Source organism: Zingiber officinale, chromosome 6A, assembly GCF_018446385.1.
Source record: "Zingiber officinale cultivar Zhangliang chromosome 6A, Zo_v1.1, whole genome shotgun sequence".
In the NCBI taxonomy this organism is placed as follows: Eukaryota; Viridiplantae; Streptophyta; class Magnoliopsida; order Zingiberales; family Zingiberaceae; genus Zingiber; species Zingiber officinale.
The window spans coordinates 50,954,749-50,976,314 of record NC_055997.1 but is presented as its reverse complement, the minus strand read 5'-3'; the positions used below and the strand labels follow the sequence as shown (position 1 = coordinate 50,976,314).

Here is a 21,566-nt window from a genome sequence, read left to right as displayed (position 1 = left end):
CCCCTGATGTAGCTCTCATAAAGCATGCTCTGCCTCTTCCATGCTTAAACACTTAAGTAAAGGCCTGGAAAATACCCGCTTATATAACTGATCTCCTATCATGGTGTAGGCATGAGCCTTTTTCCTGACCAACCGTGCTTCCTCCAGATCGATCGGTAGTATACCTTGCTGCAGATAACTAATCATTGGGGCCCTCCAGTCAATAAGTTCGTCCCTGTTATTCTGAAGATCTATTTGAGTTATGAGGAAGGTCTGTGCTATTGACCTATCTAATACCCATGTTGTCAAAGAACTGGATATTTTGGCTAACTCGTCAGCTCGGTCATTCTCTGCTCTAGGAATCTTGCTCACCGTGACCTCCTTGAATTCTTCTTTCATTTTCTTGTAAGCTTCTCAATATACTTGTAGCTTATCACTGTTGACTTCAAAATTGCTCGCCACTTATTGTGTTACCAATTGGGAATCTGAGTAAATAATCACTCGGGCAGCTCCCACATGTCGGGCTGTCTGCAGACCTACCAATAAAGCTTCATACTCTGCCTCATTATTAGTGACCCTGAAATTTAATCGCACGGCTAGCTGCAAGATGTCTTCCTGAGGTGATATCAGAAGAACTCCAACACCACTTCCCTGGTGTGTGGTCGACCCATCCACATATACCTTCCAAGTTTCTTATGAGTCGATCTGATGAATCTCGGTCAGGAAATCAGCTAAGGTCTGCGCTTTAATAGCTGTACGAGGTTGATAAACTATATTATACTCCCCTAGTTCTGCCGCCCACTTGATAAGTCAGCCTGTAACCTCGACGTTGGTAAGGGATTTTCCCATTGTGCTATTCGTCAAGACCGTGATAGGATGAGCTAGGAAATAGGGTCTTAAATGATGAGCCATGAGCACCAATCCATCGACCAACTTTTCCAGGGTTGTGTATCTAGACTCAACCCCTTTCAATAGATTGTTGGATCGAGAAGCGCTAGAGGGGGGGGGGGGGGTGAATAGCGCTCGTGGCTATTTCGTTCAATTATCGGAAAACTATCGGAGTTAAAACGTGCAGCGGAATAAGCGGAAATAAAATAAAGAGACAACACAAAGAGACAGGTCGATTTTACTTCGTTCGGAGCCTAAGTCGACTCCTACTCGAAGGCCCGCGATCCTTGATCGCTTCCGGTGGGCAACAACTATAAGCTCGTTAAAAGATTACAATTATGAGTACAAATAAAAGCTATCAAAAATTATACCGACAACAAGAAATGCTAATTCTGAAGCTTCGGGTCGTCGAGCACTTGTAGTAGCACTTCGGAGCGTCTTTTGGAGCAGCGTGTAGATGAAAGATTACTCAGAATTCGTTGTCCTTTGAAGCTGCACCTCAACCCTCCTTTTATATGCGGTTCCGAGCGCCTGGATCCCTTCCGGGTGCCTGGAGTGTGACGTGGCCAACCAATCAGGATGCTCCACGTGGCGAAGTCGCGCAGGGGATAGAATTTGGTCCCGGGCGCCCAGACCTGTTCCTCACCTGCAAACAAAGGTTAGTCCGAGAAAAATACCCTGCAAGACAATGTTAGAATCTGATAAAACACAGTAAGTAATAATTGACAGTCTTCGGACTGTCCGAGTCTGACTTTGGATTTCCTACCGGAAATCCTAGGTCGACCCGACGCCTACTGTTCCCTCTACGGAGAACACGTCCTCACCTACTCCACTCAGGAGATTTACCTGTTGCCAGTGCGATCCTCCAGATAGACTGGACTTTTGCTCAGCACTCGATGCTTCCGGACTTTCTGCTGGACATCCGCTTCTCGGCTAGTCCAGACTTTCACCTGGTTCGTGACACCAGGACTTTCCACCTAGGGTTACCACCCCCTAGGACTTTTGCCTGAAGCCATCGACCTGCCAAGACTTTCCACATAAGGTTACCACCCCCTATGACCTAGGGTTACCGCCCCCTAGGGTTTTCCCTTTGCCTAACCGCAGCTAGGACTTTCCTGGAATCCTCAAGTAGACTTGTTAGACTAAAAAACATCTTAACTTTGAATTCTTTGCCGTTATAAAAACACGAGTTCGATCGTCGGATGCTTCCCGCACCAACAATCTCCCCCTTTTTGATTATGGCAACACAAATTCGAAGTTAAGTAAACAGGCGAATAGATAGTCATTTTAAACACAGGCAAAATTTGCTAAGTATAGCTGAACAAGGTAACTAAAGTAAATTTTGCCCTATATACTCTCCCTTAACTTTAGCTCCCCCTTAACTTTTTCTCCCCCTTAATTTTTAACTTGAATTTTATGTTTACATTTTTGCTACTCTCCCCCTTTGCCATAACTCAAAAAATGGGCAATGTATAAAGAGTTGTACATGATTAAAGTTAGCAATATTAAACAGAGTTTGGAAGTTAAGGTCAATTGGAATTTAAGATTTTAGGACCAGATTATTCCTTTAAGTTCAGTTGGTCCTTAAGTCCAAGCACAAGTCATGTTTATATATTAGGTATCAGAGCCATAGAGAACAAAACATTCTTGAAAAAGAATTTGAGTATCTTTTGCCAACTGTCTAACCTTTAGTTACTTGCTGATTGTCTATAGGACAATAGCTTTTACTAGGTTAGTCAAGTTAAGTTATTTAGGTCCAGATAGACTTGACTAGAGCTAGAGAACTTTAACTTGATTAATGTTTATTGCATATTTAACGCCCAGACTCACATTGATGCACAGATATAAGCATTCTTGAGTCCAGGCTATACCCTATGCATCTCACGCCATTCTATATTTTTCAAACACAATCAAGGTAAACCTAGGTGTTTGTGAGATGCTCTGGCTTAATTCTAGGGGAACATGATATCTATGGGGAAAGCTTAGGCTAATTCCAAAATTTTGAGCAATCTAACAAAAAGTGGGGTTTTGAAAACTGTTTTTCCTAGAATTTGAAAAACAATAATAGAAATAATGGTAAGATATCTACTCTACCCAACACATTCCTATTTGCCTTCTAAGTCCACTGAACTCGAGTTCAGGTAAGGGTTTTGTAAAGATGTCAGCTAGGTTTGATTTGGTCTCAACATGGTTGAGTGCAATTTCACCTTTAGCTACATGATCCCTTACAAAGTGGTGTTTTACCTCTATATGTTTGGTCCTAGAATGGTGAATAGGATTTTTGGTCAGATTAATTGAGCTGATATTATCAATAAAGATTTTAGTGTTTTTATAGTCTAGTTGATAGTCTTTTAGTGTATGCATCATCCATAACAATTGAGATGCACATTCTCCTAGAGCTATGTATTCAGCTTCTGTAGTGGATAAAGCAACACAATGTTGCTTTCTGCTTGACCAACTTACTAGGCACTGACCTAGAATTTGGCAGCTACCACTTGTACTTTTTCTATCTAACTTGCACCCCGCATAGTCTGAATCAGAATATCCATAAAGGTCAAAGGTGCAAGTTCTTGGATACCAAAGTCGTACATTTAGAGTTCCTTTAATATACCTAAGTATTCTTTTAACATATGTTAGATGTGACTCTTTTGCACATGATTGGTATCTTGCACACATACCTACTGCAAACAGTATGTCAGGTCGACTTGCAGTTAGATAAAGTAAACTACCTATCGCACTTCTATAGTATTTTGGGTCTACAGGTTTTCCTTCAGGGTCAGAGTCAATGTTTATGTTGGTTGCCATTGGAGTATTTATAATTTTTGAATTTTCCATGCTGAATTTTTTGATTAACTCCTTAGCATATTTAGTTTGATAAATGTAGATTCCATCTTTGGTTTATTTTATTTGTAAGCCTAAGAAAAAGTTGAGTTCCCCAACCATGCTCATTTTAAATTCACTTTCCATTAACTTAATAAATTCTTTTAGAAATTTTGAGTTAGTTGAGCCAAAAATTATGTCATCAACATAGATTTGGGCTATAAAGATGTCTTTTCCTATAGTTTTCACGAACAAAGTAGGATCAATTTGTCCTTGGTTAAATTCTTTGGATATTAAGTAATTAGATAATCTTTCATACCATGCTCTAGGGGCTTGTTTTAGTCCATATAGTGTCTTTTTTAATTTAAAAACGTGATTAGTGTAGTCTATGTCTTCAAACCCTGGAGGTTGGCTTACGTAGACTTCTTCCTTGATAAAACCATTTAAAAAAGCTGACTTAACGTCCATTTGGTACAATTTGAATCCTTTATTGGCTGCATAGGCTAATAACATCCTAATGGACTCGAGTCTAGCTACTGGAGCATAGGTTTCATCATAGTCTAGGCCTTCGACTTGACTAAACCCTTTGGCTACTAATCTTGCCTTGTTTACTATATCACCGTGATCATCTAACTTATTCCTAAAGACCCATTTAGTATCTATTATTGATTTATCTATGGGTTTAGGTACAAGGTCCCAGACTTGGTTTCTCTCAAATTGGGCTAATTCTTCCTGCATTGCAATGATCCAGTCTGGATCAGGCAGGGCTTCTTCTATAGTTTTAGGTTCAATTTTAGAAATTAGAGCAATCTAACTAAGGTTTCTATAGGACGATCTAGTTCTGACTCCTAGGTTTGGGTCACCCAAAATTTGGTCAGGTGGGTGAGAGGTGCTTATTCTAGTTGGTCTTATTTGTGAGTCAGAAACTGGTTCTTCAGACTCATTAAGATTAGTTTGGATTTCATCATCATCTACATCTCTTGGATTAGTGTTAATATTTGCAGTTATATTAGGTAATTTGTTTTCTTCATCAAATATTACATTAGTTGTTTCTTCAACTTTCAATGTATTTTGATTATATACTCTAAAGGCTCTACTGGTAGAGGAGTATCCTAAGAATATTCCTTGGTTAGATTTGGGTGTAAATTTTCCTAAGTAATCTTTAGTATTTAAAATGTGAACTTTACAACCAAATACTTTTAAATAATTTAGATTGGGAATTTTATGATAGTAGAGTTCATACGGTGTTTTGTTGTGATATTTGTTTATTAAAATTCTGTTTTGAACATAATTTGCCGTATTTATTGCTTCAGCCCAAAATTGGTGACTTAACTCATATTCGTTTAACATTGTCCTAGCGGCTTCTTGTAGTGTTCTATTTTTACGTTCTACTAGTCCATTTTATTGGGGGGTTCTAGGACATGAAAATTCATGTTGGTATCCATTTACTTTACAAAATTGGGTGAACTTATGATTTTCAAATTCCCCTCCGTGATCACTTCTTATTCTTTTAATTTTAGTATCTTTTTCATTTTCCGTTAAGTTGCAAAAATTACTAAATATTTCATAGGTTTCATCTTTTGTTTTTAGAAATTTTACCCAAGTGTACCTGGAGTAGTCATCAATTATTACTAAGCAATATTGGTTCTTGTTTAGTGATTTGGCTCCATGTGAATCAAATAGATCGAGGTGAAGGAGCTCAAGTATGGTGTTGGATCTTTCTAGGTTAGTTGACTTATGGGTTGACTTGGATTGTTTTCCTTTTTGACATGCATCACAGATTGAATTTTCAATAAATTTTAATTTGGGCAAACCTCTAACTAGACCATTTTGACTCATTCTTGAAATAAGTCTTGTGTGTGTGTGACCCAGCCTTCTGTGCCACAGTTGGGTTTCCTCTTGTTGTGTCAGAAGACACTTTATAGAGGATATTGATAAATTAATTGTGTAGATGTTATTTTTCCTAAGTCCCTTAAGTTTAATTTCTGGATTATCAATATTTTTGACTAGACACCCAGTTTTATCGAAATTAACTAGATATCCGCTGTCACACAATTGACTTATACTTAGTAAATTAAAGTTAAGATTGTCAACCAATAAAACATTTCGAATAACGAAATCGGAACTAAGTTCAATATTACCTTTTCCGATTACTCGGAGTTTACCGTTGTTGCCGAATGCAACTGATCCTAGACTCTTGTACTTTAGTTTGGTAAACTTCAACTTGTCTCCAGTCATATGTCTGGAGCATCCACTATCCAACATCCATTGATCCAATTCCTACACATGAAGTAGTTGAATTGGTTTCTTTTTAAAGGATTAAAGATAGCGAGATTGAAGCAGACATTTTGTTTATTGTCTCCTTAAATTTTCTATTCTTTTGTATTCAAGATAAAAATAATTTTGAAATTTAAGTTTGAAATAATTTTGAAATTTAAGTTTGAAATAATTTTGAAATTTAAGTTTGAAATAATTTTGAACTAATTTAAGTTTAAAATAATTTTGAAATTTAAGTTTAAAATAATTTTGAAATTTAAGTTTGAAATAATTTTGAAATTTTAGTTTAAAATAATTTTGAGTTTTAAGTTTGAAATAATTTTGAAATTTAAGTTTAAAATAATTTTGAGTTTTAAGTTTGAAATAATTTTGAAATTTAAGTTTTTAAAATAATTTTGAAATTGAAAATAATTTTGAAATTGAAGTTTTTAAAATAATTTTTAAATTTAAGTTTTTGAAAATAATTTTGAAATTTAAGTTTTTAAAATAATTTTGAAGTTTAAGTTTTTAAAATAATTTTGAAATTTAAGTTTTTAAAATAATTTTGAAGTTTAAGTTTTAAAAATAATTTTGAAGTTTAAGTTTTTGAAATTTAAGTTTTTAAAATAATTTTGAAATTTAAGTTTTTCAAATAATTTTGAAGTTTAAGTTTTTAAAATAATTTTGAAGTGTAAGTTTTTAAAATAATTTTGAAGTTTAAGTTTTTAAAATAATTTTGAAATTTAAGTTTTTAAAATAATTTTGAAGTTTACGTTTTAAAAATAATTTTGAAATTTAAGTTTTTTAAATTTAAGTTTTTAAAATAATTTTGAAATTAATTTTGAAAAGATTTTTTAAATAATTTTGAAATTAATTTTGAAAAGATTTTTAAATAATTTTGAAAAAGGATTTTTAAATAATTTTGAAATTAATTTTGAAAAGATTTTTAAATAATTTTGAAATTAATTTTGAAAAGATTTTTAAATAATTTTGAAATTAATTTTGAAAAGATTTTTAAATAATTTTGAAAAGATTTAAATAATTTTGTTTCTTAGTCATCTCACCCGATCTAAATTGTCAATCAGGGAATCCTATAATTGATGTGAGATGATTTATTGTTGAATTCAAGGGTCTGGTTTAACTTTGTGTTAGATTCAGGTTTAGCTTTGGGTTCAACAAGTAAGCATTCTTTGGATAAACTTCTGGGCTATGGTGAGTCACAAGGAGCTCATTAAAGTAACCATGCCTTCGAGGTCTTCCAAATAGTCCTACCCATTGAACTTAATACTAATCCTTGGTCTAACTAGTTAGGATCCATTTAAGGGTAGCTTCGGTTAGTTCCACTTGGCCAAATGCACCAGGTCGAAGCCATATCTTCCTAGACATGCGATGCCCAAGCTTCCCTAACGTACTATCATCCAAAAATTTCACCAGTACTGTGGTTCAAGTTAAACTTATCCTTTTTAATCTATCCTTAATTACCCTACCGGGTAGTCTACTCTTGTTTTACCCATTCTGGGTAAATTAGGTTCAGTTACCCTGTCGGGTAGTTCTGTTAGAGGTGCCAGCTAGTTTGGATCCTCCATCTACTTTTAATTTAATTTTGTATTTTGAATTTAGATTTTGTAATTAAATTTTGAATTTTTAATTTAAATTCGAATTTAGAATTTAGATTCTGTAATTTAATTTTAAATTCAAATTTAGAATTTAGATTTTGTAGATCGTTTTCATATTAGTTTTCCCTGGATCACGGCCTCGATACAGTCTGTCGAGGTAGTATATTTGATCCTTCGGAACCCAGTATTGGTCAAGTCCAACTTGATTGATCAATTTGGACTTGGGGGTCCATGCTTGGACTGATTTGCTATTTTGTTTTATTAATGATAAATAAGATCTATATTTCTTTTTACTTTTATATCCCAGTCCAGTTTTGTTGTAGACGGCTCTTTGTGTCCCAAGAATTAGATCCAAATTCTTGGAGCCCAGAGAGAACTTTTCTAAAGTAATTTTTAAATCTTTTAACTGATTTTTCAGATTTGAATTTTCTTTCTCAAGTTGTTGTACTTGAGTTGAGTCTTCAATTTGAACTTGATCAGGTAAAGATTTTGAGTTAGTTACTTCTTTAAGAATGGTTACTTCTTTTAAAAGTGACTTAATTTTCAAATTTGACTTAGCTAATTTGCGAAGTAAATAATTGACTAAATTATTAAGTCTAGGAATACTTACAGCGGAGTCTGGCCCTTCGGAAACGGATGTGGATCCGTGGCTTTGCTCGGAGTCGGCTTTTGACTCGCTCTCGGATTCGATGATCTGGTCCCGGGCCATCAATGCGAGTAAACTCGTTTGGTCGAGTTCGTCGTCTTCGTCCTCCGAAGAAGATTCGTCCCAGGTTGCCTTTAGGACTTTCTTTCTTCTTTGTTTCTTGGCTTCCTTTTGGTTGGGGCAGTTTGCCTTGATATGGCCCTTCTGGTTGCACCCAAAACATGTGACTTCGAATTTTACCTTTGATTGGGCCTCCTTAGATTGAACTGCCTTCTTCAGATCTTTCTTGTTGAAGCCCTTCTTCTTCTTGTAGAGTTTCTTTACAAGATTCACAAACTCGCTGGCCAGTTGAAGGAGAAGAGGAGCCGTCCACCATCTCTCTCAGCCTCATCTCCCTCTTCCCCTTCCTCTCCCGATTAGGATCAACACACCACGATGCCTTTGCTTCTCCGTCCAACCACACCGTATCTCCTCCAACTCTTCCCTTTGGGTGAGAAGAGGAGCCCTTCATTTTATAGAAATACTCGTTGTTAAAAGGGCAAGTTGGCGACAACAGCGGAGCATCGGCGAAGGGTTCATTTTCTCGCTCTTCGGGACACTCGTTGCTTTGTTGCGGTGCTCTCTAACACATATTTCTCGTTTCCTGAGGAGGAACAATGGCTAGAAAAGGGCTTGATCGTCTCACATTTGTTCTTCATCGGCGATTGCCCTCAAACTGAAGAGGAGAGAGCCACCACTTCGCAACGGCTGCTCACTTCCCCTTTCTTCCTCCTCCTCCGCTCCTGGTTACGATCTACTTTCCCTTATATTCTTGTACAAATGTTGCTCTCCGTAAGGGAAAAAAATAAGGGTTTTGTGGAAGCGTTTTATGATTTCTGCATAGTATTTCTTGTAGGCAGGAAAAAAAGAGGGGATTTCTCCCCCTCAAAACAAGTTGCTTTTGCTTTGATTTTTTATTTTTCTATCGATGTTTTGTTTTTAGAGAAAAGGGATTACTTCCCTAAAATCTACCCTTCGATTGTGTTGATGGTTAGAAATCTCTTTTCTTCCCTAAAATCTGCCATTTCCGTTTGCATTTTCATTCCTTTAATTTACAAGTCAGCAAACAATTGGTTGTTTGGGTACAAAGAAGCTCTTGATTATTAGCTTTTTTTTCATAAATTATAGTTAATTTCAAACTGGTTCCTTACACTAGTACGAATAAAAGTCTAGCGGGTAACTTCTCTCCAACATATAAATAAACTGTGTCTCAATTATTAGCTCACACAGAAATATATAACATTTTTTTTCTTGTGTTCTTCAAAGTCGCAGTTCCAGACTCTAATTTAAGCATCTGATGGTTGGAGTTGGGCGCAATTTTTCACTTCTTTGTAAATTACTTTATTGAAGAGTCCTATATTGTATAAGGCTAGCAAACCAATAGCTGGAGAAATTGCAGAGAACATAATGTATTATCAATGATAGACATTATATTCCATTCACTACATCTGATACGAGTTTTTCCCACTGATATGAATGTTAAGATGAGCTAGCATTTATATTTGCATGGAACAAGCACCCTGGTTTCTCAGAATGAATTTCATGAGAGACACTTTCCAAATCTTTTTCATAGTTTGCATGTGTTTCTCAGAAACAAACTAAGAAAAGACTAAACATTCAATTTATGTTTGTTGAATTGAGCACATTTGGTTGTTATTCTTATCATGTTGGCTGGTATATACTTTGATAGACTTTTTATATAGATTTTTTACTTCATTCAGTGAACCTTCAATTCTGGAACATGATTCCTTATTCACTAATTGACAACTTAGCCATTCATACCTTGTAATGACTTCCTGTAGTTTGATCGGCTGTCTATGAACTAAGGTTTAGGTGCATTTGATCTTGATGTTAGGGTGACTGCAAATTTGACTTTTTATGTAAACATGATTTCATGGGCACTGCATTTTAACATTGTAATGGGTGTTTTGAAACTTCACAGGTTCTTTCTTATTTTTACAGATGACAACACGAATATCAATTGAAGACGTTCGTAGAGAGGTCAAAATCCTCAAAGCCTTGTCCAACCATAATAATCTTGTCAAATTTTATGATGCATGTGAGGATGCACTTAACGTCTACATAGTCATGGAGTATGTCTTAATTAACTCTAGTTAGCTTAACAATGAGTAACAATATTTCTACATCTGATATTTGTTCCATGTCACAAGATAGAGTTGATATATCCAAAACTTTTTGCATGTAGTATCTACTAATATGCCTCTTTGCTTTCCACTTTGTATCCTGCACTAAGGAAATATGATAATACTTTTCCATACAAATTTTAAAATGAACACTTCTAAGATGATGGGCAGCAATTTTTTTAAAAAAAAATTATGTAGTACTTCTGTTAATTTGGAACTCAACAATATGTTTTTCTCTTTCCCAGATTATGTGAAGGTGGAGAATTATTAGAAAGAATTTTATCTAGGTAAAAAAGTGATTTTATTGGCCATAATTTATATCTATTTGATTATTTGAATTTGAAAATTAATAACTTTTGATTGCTTTTTTCCCCTTGTGTTCTCAAGAGGTGGAAGGTACTCAGAGGAGGATGCAAAAGCTATAGTTATTCAAATACTGAGTGTAATTACCTTTTGTCATCTTCAAGGTGTTGTGCATCGTGATTTAAAGCCAGAGGTTTGTATCATAGAGAACTTTGATTCAATTTATGCAGACATGATATTACTTTAGATCTCTTATTTTACAAGGGCAACTTAGGGTATTCTGCTGTTCATTTCTTTTTCAACATATATTTTTCAGCGCTGTTAATATTTCTTCCTTGTATTTAACAACAGAATTTTCTTTTCACCACCAGAGATGAAAATGCTCAGATGAAGTTGATTGATTTTGGCCTTTCCGATTTTGTTAAACCAGGTGAGCATTGTTTAGTGGCATGGTCTAGTTGATTGTTTTTTTGGTGATGTTAAACATGAAAATGTTATCCTATTTTGTTATGGGTTCCTTTTGTTGTTTTCTCTGGTACCATTTGTTGTGAGTTTCCTTTGCCACTGAAGTTTTTGAATGTGTCATTCAACTTATCATTTTCTACATTATATTTTAGGTATTTTATAGATTTTTGCTGTAATGGAATAGAGTCCTCTTTTTTCAGCTTTTATTTTTTATGAAAGCATCATGTAAGAATTGTTGCATTAACATAAATCTATCAAAGTACAACAACAAATGATGAGAAGTAATAATAATCTTGAGTAGGATATAAGTAATATTAGATTGGAAAGAGAAAAGTGGGAAGGGTTACAAACTAATAATTGTCAACATCGCGTGACACTCATATTTAACTTGGCTACTTGGAAGGCATTTTTGAGTTTGATCAGCTCAAGATGCCAATTGAAATTGTTTCAGATTTTTCTAACAGGTCTTTTCAATTATTCTTTAGTTGGCTTTGGATTTGTAGAATTTTATACAGTAGTTACTTGTTTGTTCACATCATTCTTGAATCATATGTCAAATTGTTTTATGACAACTTATAGCATCCACTGTTACTAAGAAACTATTTCGACCTGATAATTGCTCTCAATTATCCATACATTGATAACCCAAATATCCTCAGTTGATATGGGTTAGTGCATGAAATGGAATTTCCACAACAAACTTAAGCAATGCTAATGTAGAATGGGGAAGGATTAAATACCAGGTTTAACATGAAAACAAGATAGAAGTATTTAACAATATTAGAAGGAAAAATTTCAACTCAATGAATAATGCAGGCAAGTGTTAGATCTATGTGTCTTGAACGTTAAGAGATCTACAATGTATGGTGCCTTTAAACTAACAATTAAAGGTTCAAAAATTGATATAGCAATAGATGACTTAGAAGGCAAACCCAATATGGATATCTTAGAGCTACTACTCTACAAACCCGGTAAATGTGTGCTTAAATTTCAAATCTTGTAGACTTGGTATTCTTGATAAATCATTATCATGATTAAGCTGTGTTGGTCTTTACTACTTGAGGCTTTCTCCAACCTAATAATTTAAAAAAAAAAAATCATTTAAAATTTGATTGCTGATTTGCTGAACCTATTCTTATCATATCTTAAGGCAATAGTACAACAAACATACAAACAGCGGTTCCCGGGCAAACAATTTTGCACCCATCATATTCAATTCATCAAAACCTCGAAGTCTGTCTTACAGCAACATGCAGAACTTATACAATGGTTGTATACTCCATCTTACTTGTTTAATATTTTTTTATTGCATCACACTTTTCAGGCGCTATCCAAAGCCCTAACAGAGGATCAGTTGTTTTATCTAAGATCACAGTTTAAGCTGCTAGCACCAAACGGAGAAGGTCACATATCGTTCGACAACTTTCGAATGGTCAATCTAGTCGAATTTGTTTGCCAATATCCAAAATGTGATTGTTCAATTGCATACTTCCCTCTGTCATTTACTTCTATGTCTATCCTTGTGCAGGCCCTATTGCAAAATGCAAATGAGGCAATGAAGGAGAGTAAGGTTATTGATATCTTAAATGTGGCGAGGCATCCATTCCTGCTGCCATTTTTTTTTCAGTTGCTAAGTTTCTTTTGTATGCCTCCACCATTACCATTACTACAGAATTTATATGCTGCAGTTTTGACCTATTTGAGTACTCATATAAGCTTAAAGTAATTTTTTTATGACAAGAAACACACTTCTTCACCTTCTCATATCAAAAACTTTTTTTTTAACCTCCGAAGGACCTACAATATCTCTCATTTGCTGGTGTATACCTTTTCTAAAACTCATGCTTGTAAATAATATCATCTCCAGTTGGAGCCACTCTCGTACAGAAAGATGGACTTTGAAGAATTCTGTGCTGCTGCAATCAGTCCCCATCACCTCGAGGCCTTGGATGGGTGGGAACAAATGACAAGTATGACTTTTGAGCACTTCGAGCGGGAGGGGAACCGAACCATCACCGTTAAGGAGCTAGCTCAGGTACTAACGATCCTCTCCTAGTGATACTTTACATTCTAGTGATTGTATCTTCCTTTTGAATTGTAACTCAACAATTTAACATTCCAGTGAAATTCATGTTGACTAGTTAGCATTTTAGCTATTTTCTCCTTGAAATAAAAACTTGTTTTGATGTTATTGTATCATTGGAAATCATATAAATGAATTGATGTTACTTATCTTTATTGATGCTGAGGATGTTATTTATCTTTATTGATGCTGAGGAATTTATTTACTTTCCATGTACTCTTAGTGATAAAAGTGAATTTATTATTTGCAAACTAAAAGTGAATTTATTTACTTTCCATATACTCTTAGTGATAAACAGTTATGTCATTTGGGTCAACTACTAATGAATTGAATTTGAAAGATTAAAATTGTTGTTTATGTAGTTAGATTAAAATTTTTGGTTTGGATTATATTAAGTCCCCAGGAATGATAGATCTATCACTATATGATGTGGTTGAGATAATTAATAAATGTTTCTCTTTTTAAACATTCCAATTAGTCATCTTGTTACCTAGTGCTCTTACTACTTTTTTCAACTATGATTTTTTGTCTTGGTTTACTAATATATTATTTATGTATTTTTATAGTTTACAAATCTCAAATACTCAAGAGTTGAAATTGATGAAGTGCGGTTCAAGTGGACTAAATGCATGCTAGATTACATTTGAGTAGGAAAGGTATTTGATTTTTGAAAACTTTGGATGATGCATGCATTTGCATGGAATGCAAATTGCGTATATTATCCCATGTCAATTTTTTCTGATGGTAATATTCTAGGACTTCTGCAGCATGTATAATTCTTCTATTTTTGTTCTTTGCTGTAGTTAAGTAGACCAAATGATACTTTTGTTTGACAGATTAGAACAGTGGATGTTTTGTCACGCCCCGACGGAGTCTCTGTCCGAAGAAATTTCGGCAGCACCTCCCCTGTACGGGTGACAATCTGAAGCACTTCTACAGGCATAATATACCTCAGCCACATGCGGCTGGAATCATAACAATAAAAGAAAACAACCACCATGCAGTTAATATCAAATTCAGCCTCTGGCTGACACAACCACGCAGTTAAAAGTAAAGCAGCCCACTCGGCTGTACCAAAACCAAAACACAACAAAACTGACAGAAACCAAATACAACCAAACACAAAACTGCTAGCCGGCAAGGCTTACACAACCAACAATATAACACCCGGAAACAAAATCAGAACACAAATCGAAATACAGAAATTTCATATACCAAGATAAAACAACAGAAAGGCAGCGATATGTCTTCTGATGTGACGCGGGGACCAGCAGACAGGATGCTCCAAGCGACACCATAAATAACCCGGTACCTGAAAAGATAGTGTCCACGGGGGTGAGTTCAACAACTCAGCGAATACCAATAGACATGCCTAGTAAGATATATCTAACAGCAATAAACATGGAATACAGCTTCCGAATAATATATAGGAAATATACAAAACTGAAAAGTAACCAAGGAAGCTGTACTCACCAGGAACTCCTATCCTGAACTAAAGGGTCATCAAACCGATACGCAGTATGTCTCCTGTATGCATGTCAAACAAATGCATCCACCAAAATGCAGCATATAAGTGCAGCAAACACAAACAAATAAAAGCAATCAATGCATGTGATGACCGTGCACTCTAACATCACTGCTCCTGAACAGTGACCGAGTGGACGGAATGCTGTCGGAGTACTCCTGTCCTGTGACCCCAAATCATAAATGGGGGAGCTCAATGCTTTCATCTCCCGGTACACGATGACGGGGAGGAAATCTCTGCCGGCTACCACGCTGAGTCACCTAACCAACAGAGCCAAACAGAGTCCACCATCTGCCGGCTACCACGCTGCTACACTAAATGCCAGCGGAACTGACTGCCGGCTACCACGCTGAGTCATATGACCAACGGAGCCAAACAGCAGAACCGCCGCACACCTGCCTGATATACCACTAAACAATGAGTGGGGGTGTGTGCAGTACATGTAACTGGCGATGGGCTCAACCATAGTGGAGCCGACAATCGCACAGCATGCAATCATGATGCATGTCACTATGCATAGCAAAAACTGATCAACATAACCATATCCATATATACCAAATGGGTACTGTAAAAGCGATGGTCACATACCAAAATCTAGAGTACACAGGTCAGATAGAATATCAAAACATATGTCCCGAACATAACAAGTATGGTATATCCTGATCAGCATAGAAAAATCCATATATATATAATATGGGTACCACAGTATCAGTAGGTCAAATCCACGAATCCAGGATATACAGGTCCTCTCTGGTATAACAACCTAGATCCTAAACATATCCCCCTTCCATAACCTATGTACCAACAATATGCACAGATCAAAGAACAAGGTCTAGGTACACGAACCATATATGACAAACAAACAGAGGTACACAAGCCAGTCATGGCATAAAAACCTAAGTATCAGATAATCTAGATACACATGACTAAAACCAAAAATCCAGAACCTAGTCCTATCCTCAGTAAAACATAGCATGTCACTCTAGAAACTAAGATACTCAAGGCAATAAGATACTCATGGCAACAAATCACGAGATATAAGCACGGATACATCATGCGCGACAAACCTAACATGCTATGGATATCAACAGTGACATACCAAAGGCAAACATGTTCATTGCTTGTAGTTATAAAATACTATGCATATCCAAATGACAATATCATAAAAGATAAGTCAAGAGGTACCCGCCTTTATACGTAGATCGTGTCCAGAAGTCCTACGTTGAAACGCTCGTCTTGAATCCAAGTCCTGCAATCACATGATATACATATATATATTTTTAGCTAATCATATAATCAACAACTAGCTAAACCTAGAACCCAATCCAACGTCGATTAGGTCACCCTGTTTAATTCCACATAAATATCCAAACCAAAGTAGATGATAATCCAAGAAGCAATTTGTACAAGAATGTATCTACTAGAATCCAACAAACATAACCACACTCACCTCAAACAGCCCCCAAAACTTCAACCGAAACCTTACTCAGCCGCAAGAATGCATAGGACAGAAATATGCCTAGAGGAAGTCCATCAAGGAGTTGTTCCTATGCCTCCCACGAGTCCAACATCAGGAAGAACATCACAACGGAAACTAATTAGACCATTATCAATGAATTCTTCAAGATTCCAGACAAGCTTACCTAGATTGATCACCCTCTGGTGGTGGCACTCGAATAGAACAAAGAGGAGGAAAAAGGTAAGGATGCAGCCATACTTTCTCGGTTAGAATCTGCTGTTCCGGTGATGCAACATCAATTCCGCAAAGGTGTCTGCTCTGTGGAGGAAGCAAGGCACGAGAGGAGATCAGCTAAAGATGGAATTAGGGAAGGCTTGTCCGGCAATGGTTTGATCGCGAGCGAAGATCGATGCTAGGGCTTGGCTCCCCCTTCCTTGCCGAAGATCTTCCTGTGCAGGCGACAACCTTGAGAGGAAGATGACCCAATAACCTCCGGTGATCAGCGGAGAAGAAAGCAAGATCAGTGACTGCACAACACCTATGCGATCGGACGATGTCCGCCGGCAACACGACATCAAGCAGCGTCGACTGTGCGGTCAGGTTGTGAACCCATCCTAGGGCTCAGGAAATCGGCCAAATCGGGCGGCGATGGCTCGGCCGGCAGTGGCTCGTGCTCGCCGGCGCTTGTGCAGGGACGGAGGAGAAGGGAGATGGGAAGGAGTAGAAGGAGAAGGGAAAGGAGCTTCGGCGCCACCCGGAGATGAAGAGAAGTGATCGGCGTCGGTTGGGAAGGGAGGTTAGGGCACAAATAAGGATGAAGAAGAGGGCGCGTCGGGTTCGGCGGTGAGGGAGTGGAAACGGCGTTTAGGGGGAGAAAGAAAAGAAAAAGAAAAGAATATAAATAAATAAACTTTTCCTCTCTTAAATGGGGTAGCCTAAACAGGCTTTCCCGGGGTCCCGTTTTCATCCCCGTAAACTCGACCATACGAGCTCCGAAAAATTTCTAAAAATTCCGAAAAATTCTCTTATCATTATTCGCCATTTTTCCGGTATTTTACATTCTCCCCCACTAATAAAAATTTGGTCCTCCAAATTTTCTTATCTACCATCAACAAATACTAACAACAGGCAAAGAGTATAGATACTGAACGGTAAATTTAACCACATACCTCATGTGAACATATGGGGTATCGAGCTCGAATAGTATCCTCGAGCTCCCAAGTAGCCTCCTCATCCGTATGATGCTGTCATCCGACTTTAACCAGCCGGATAGTCTTGTTCCGCAACTGACGCTCTTTCCGGTCTAGAATCTGTACCGCAACCTCCTCGTAGATAACGCCAGGCTGAAAGGGAACTGGTATATCATACAGTACATGAACTGGGTCAGCTACGTATCTCCTCATAAGTGACATCATGAACGCCTACTAGGGACGGTGGTAGTGTCAGCTGGTAAACTACTGCTCCAATCCTCTCCAAGATCTGGAAAGGTCCAATATATCGCAGAGCTAGTTTACCTCTGAGGTCAAATCTCTTTACCCCTATCGTGGGTGAGACTCACAGAAAAACATAGTCACCAGTAAAGATCTCTAGGGGTCTCCGTTTCCGATCAGCATAACTCTTCTGGCGGTCCTGCGCCTCTAATATCCTCCATCCTATGGTACGGACCAACTCTGCCTCCTGCTGAGCTCTATGAGGTCCCAACAACTGGGCCTCCCCAACCTCATCCCAGAGGGTGGGTGTCCAAGAAGGCCTACCATACCTCGCTTCAAACGGTCGCATCCGGATAGCCGAACGCAAATCGTTGTTGTAGGCGAATTCTACCAATGACAAATGGTCCTTCCAACTGCCTCCAAAACCCAATACACACGATCTCAGCAAGTTCTCTAGAGTCTGCATGGTCCGTTTTGACTATCCATCTGTCTGAGGATGGAAAGCTGTACCGAAACAGAGCTGCGTGCCCAAGGCCTACTGCAGACTCTGTCAAAACGAGACGTGAACCGGGGGTCTCTATCCGAAATAATAGTCAACGGGACACCACGTGATCTGATGATCTCCCGGCAAAACAGATCTACCAATCGATCCAGGAAATCTGTCCTCCGATTAGCTAAAACGTGCGCGGATTTGGGTAATTGATCAAAGATTACCCAAATCGTGTCATGGTCTCGTCATGTCCTTGGCAAACTCACCACAAAGTCCATAGTAATATGTTCCCATTTCCACTCGGGAATAGGAATCCGCTGAAATAAACCGACAGGTCTCTGGTGCTCGGCCTTCACTTGCTGACAGACAAGACATCTAGCTACAAAATCCGCGATGTCTCCCTTCATGTCGTTCCACCAATAGAAACACCTCAAATTCTGGGTACATACGGGTACCACCAGGGTGGACAGCAAATCATGAGCGATGAGCCTCCGGAAGTAACTTCTATAAGACCGGATGAGACTGAAATACGCAAAATCTGTCTCAAAAGTGTATAACACCCTCCTCGTCTCGTGTGAACTCGGTCTGCTGCCCGGAAGCTATCTAGCAGCAAATAAACTGCAAATACTTATCAACAGCCTAGGGCTCTCGGATCCTCGTCCTGATCGACGACTGAGCAACCATGGTAACCAGAATACCCTGCTCTGTCTGTCCCCGCTCCTCAAGGCACAATTCGGAGAATCCCTAAATCAAGTCTGTGACCACCACTCGGTGGCAAGCTAAAGTCCCTCTGGACTTCTTGCTAAGTGCATCAGCAACCACATTAGCTCTCCTCGGGTGATAGCTAATGGTACAATCATAATCCTTCAGGAACTTCATCCATCTCCTCTGTCGGAGATTAAGTTCCTTCTACGAAAACAGATATTTGAGACTCTTATGGTCAGTGAGAATCTCAACTGTAACGTCATATAAATAATATCGCAAAATCTTCATGGCAAAATAATGGCAGCCAGCCACAAGTCATGTACTAGGTCGTTCTCCTCATGCTCCTTCAACTACCGAGAAACATAGAAGACTACCGTGTCATGCTGCATCAGAACAGCGCCAAATCCTGTAGAGATGCGTCGGTATAAAGCACGAATCTGTCCTCTCCAAAAGGTAAAACCAAAAATCAGAGCCGACACTGGTCTCCGCTTTAGCTCCTAGAAGCTGGTCTTGCAATCCTCATGTCCAAGTGAACTTCACGCCTTTCATGGTCACGCGTGAAAGTAGCATAGCTATGCGGAAGAAACCCTCGACGAAAGGTCTATAATATCCTGCGAGTCACAAAAGACTGCGGATCTCCTACACTGATTTCGGCTGTTCCCAACGGTAACAACCTCTATCTCCTGTAGAACCACAGTACACTCCTACTGGTGACCATGTGTCCCAAACATCATCACAAAAGACAATTCAAATCAGCACTACTGATAATCACATATAGATATTCTCGTCGAATCATCTATAGATCTATGCAAAGGTGGTGCATGTGACTCACCTCGGATCCGAAATAGATCACCACATCGTCAACAAAGACAATGGAAACCAATCTAAACATCCTAGGAATACCCATATCATCGAGTCCATGATAACATCTAGGGCACCGCAAGCACGAATGGTAAAACCAAGACACATAATGTTCGTATCACAGACATTCCTAACCATAAGATCCACAACAATAAACAGATCTAATCACCAACGATATATAATCACCAAAGAATAGCTCCTCCAGTGTGAGAGCAATGCTCCATCACACGAAATACTACATATGTGGGAGCAACGCTCTACCACAAATAATCCGGAATATGTGGGAGCTACGCTCCGCCACAACCATCTAAAATATGTGGGAGCTACGTTCTACCACAAACAAACAAAAATATGTGGGAGCTACGCTCCACCACAAACAATACATAAATATCCAAGGCACCTAACTATCACCCTAGAGACTGCACGAGATCTCTCTACCACAGATCACTATGGATAGCCTAGGGTATAACAACCCAGTAAGCAAATCAAATCCATAGTCAACTCTATCATCATCCTAGTGAGTCGGCCACCCACTAATAGGAGAATTAGTTGACAAGGTAATACAACCAATAACATAATGTAGACACTCAACATTCTACATTCAACATAGGTAGAATCATCAATCATAGACCTGACACACGTGCACACACAACATAGGTATGATCAACATAATTCTTCAATTATTATACATCAAACACACACACAACTCAGGTATATTCAGTATGATACCTCCAACAATACATACCGAACACGTGTGCAAAAATCAACGTAGGTATAATCGGCAATACACCTCAAATAATACTCACAACACATACCAAATGAGTATAATCACTTAATACTTCCAATAAAGCATACTAAACCCAGGTGCACTCACATATCAAACATAAGCCACAAGATACCTCCAATAAAACACTCAAACACATGTGCACATATCACGACACAGATTAAATTGATAAGATATCTCCAATAAAACACATGTGCACATTTCACCACATAGATTTAATCGACAAAATACCTCCAATAAACCAATCAGACCACTCGGGTATAATCTACTAGAAACCCACAACAATCATAACTGGAAAAGTATGCACCCACTACATGCAATTAGACCGTCCATCAAAACGCTCCTACAACCCGTAATAATCATATATACACACTACATAGATATACAGAATCAGCATATTTAATCCATTCAACCTGATATTCTTTATTCTACCTTCTAAGTTATCCAACTAGGTACATACAGTCAAAAATTAAAGTACCCCCCAAGGAATAGGATACAACGATCCTCTATAGATTGACCAAGCCGACAATGGTATACGGCTAATTCAGTCTTTCCCCACGTCAGTACCAGCCATGTACTAAATGTGCTCAAGATATTAAACTAAGCACAAATAACCCAAAAATCAGCATCTCTATAAAATAGAGTATAACAATCCCCTACTGATCGAACCAACAAAACTATATCGGTAATCTACTAACTGATCAAGATTACATTAATCCTCTACCAGCAGCTAAAGTATATCAATCCACGACTACTCAAGTCGATAAACGTAAATCAGTCTCCTACTGACCGATCTAACAAAAGTAAATCAATTATCTACTGAAGAAATTAACTAAGATAAAATGATATACTACTGGCTAAGTCAACATGAATATGTAGATACTACCCACTACACAGCTAATAATAGTAGAGGCTGGTATATGCCTCCATCTCCTAACCAACTAGTAGTAACAGAAGCTAAAACTACTAGTGGTATGATATGAAAAATCACCAGAAACTGTAACCCTTAATCTCTATCAAGGTCGATCATCATCAGTGGTTTACCTAATACATAAAATGTATGATATATCAAC

At 37.8% G+C, this 21,566-nt stretch overlaps 1 protein-coding gene across 1 annotated transcript; it reads left to right on the top strand.

Moving 5' to 3' along the window:
• The first annotated feature begins 10,206 nt into the window (after positions 1-10,206).
• Positions 10,207-16,639, top strand: LOC121994793 (CDPK-related kinase 3-like). Its single transcript, XM_042548711.1, has 8 exons — positions 10,207-10,337; positions 10,776-10,884; positions 11,043-11,121; positions 12,307-12,389; positions 12,481-12,588; positions 12,685-12,747; positions 13,024-13,191; positions 16,445-16,639. Exons 1-8 carry the CDS (start codon positions 10,207-10,209, stop codon positions 16,637-16,639), a joined length of 936 nt encoding a protein of 311 aa, XP_042404645.1.
• Positions 16,640-21,566: the final 4,927 nt, after the last annotated feature.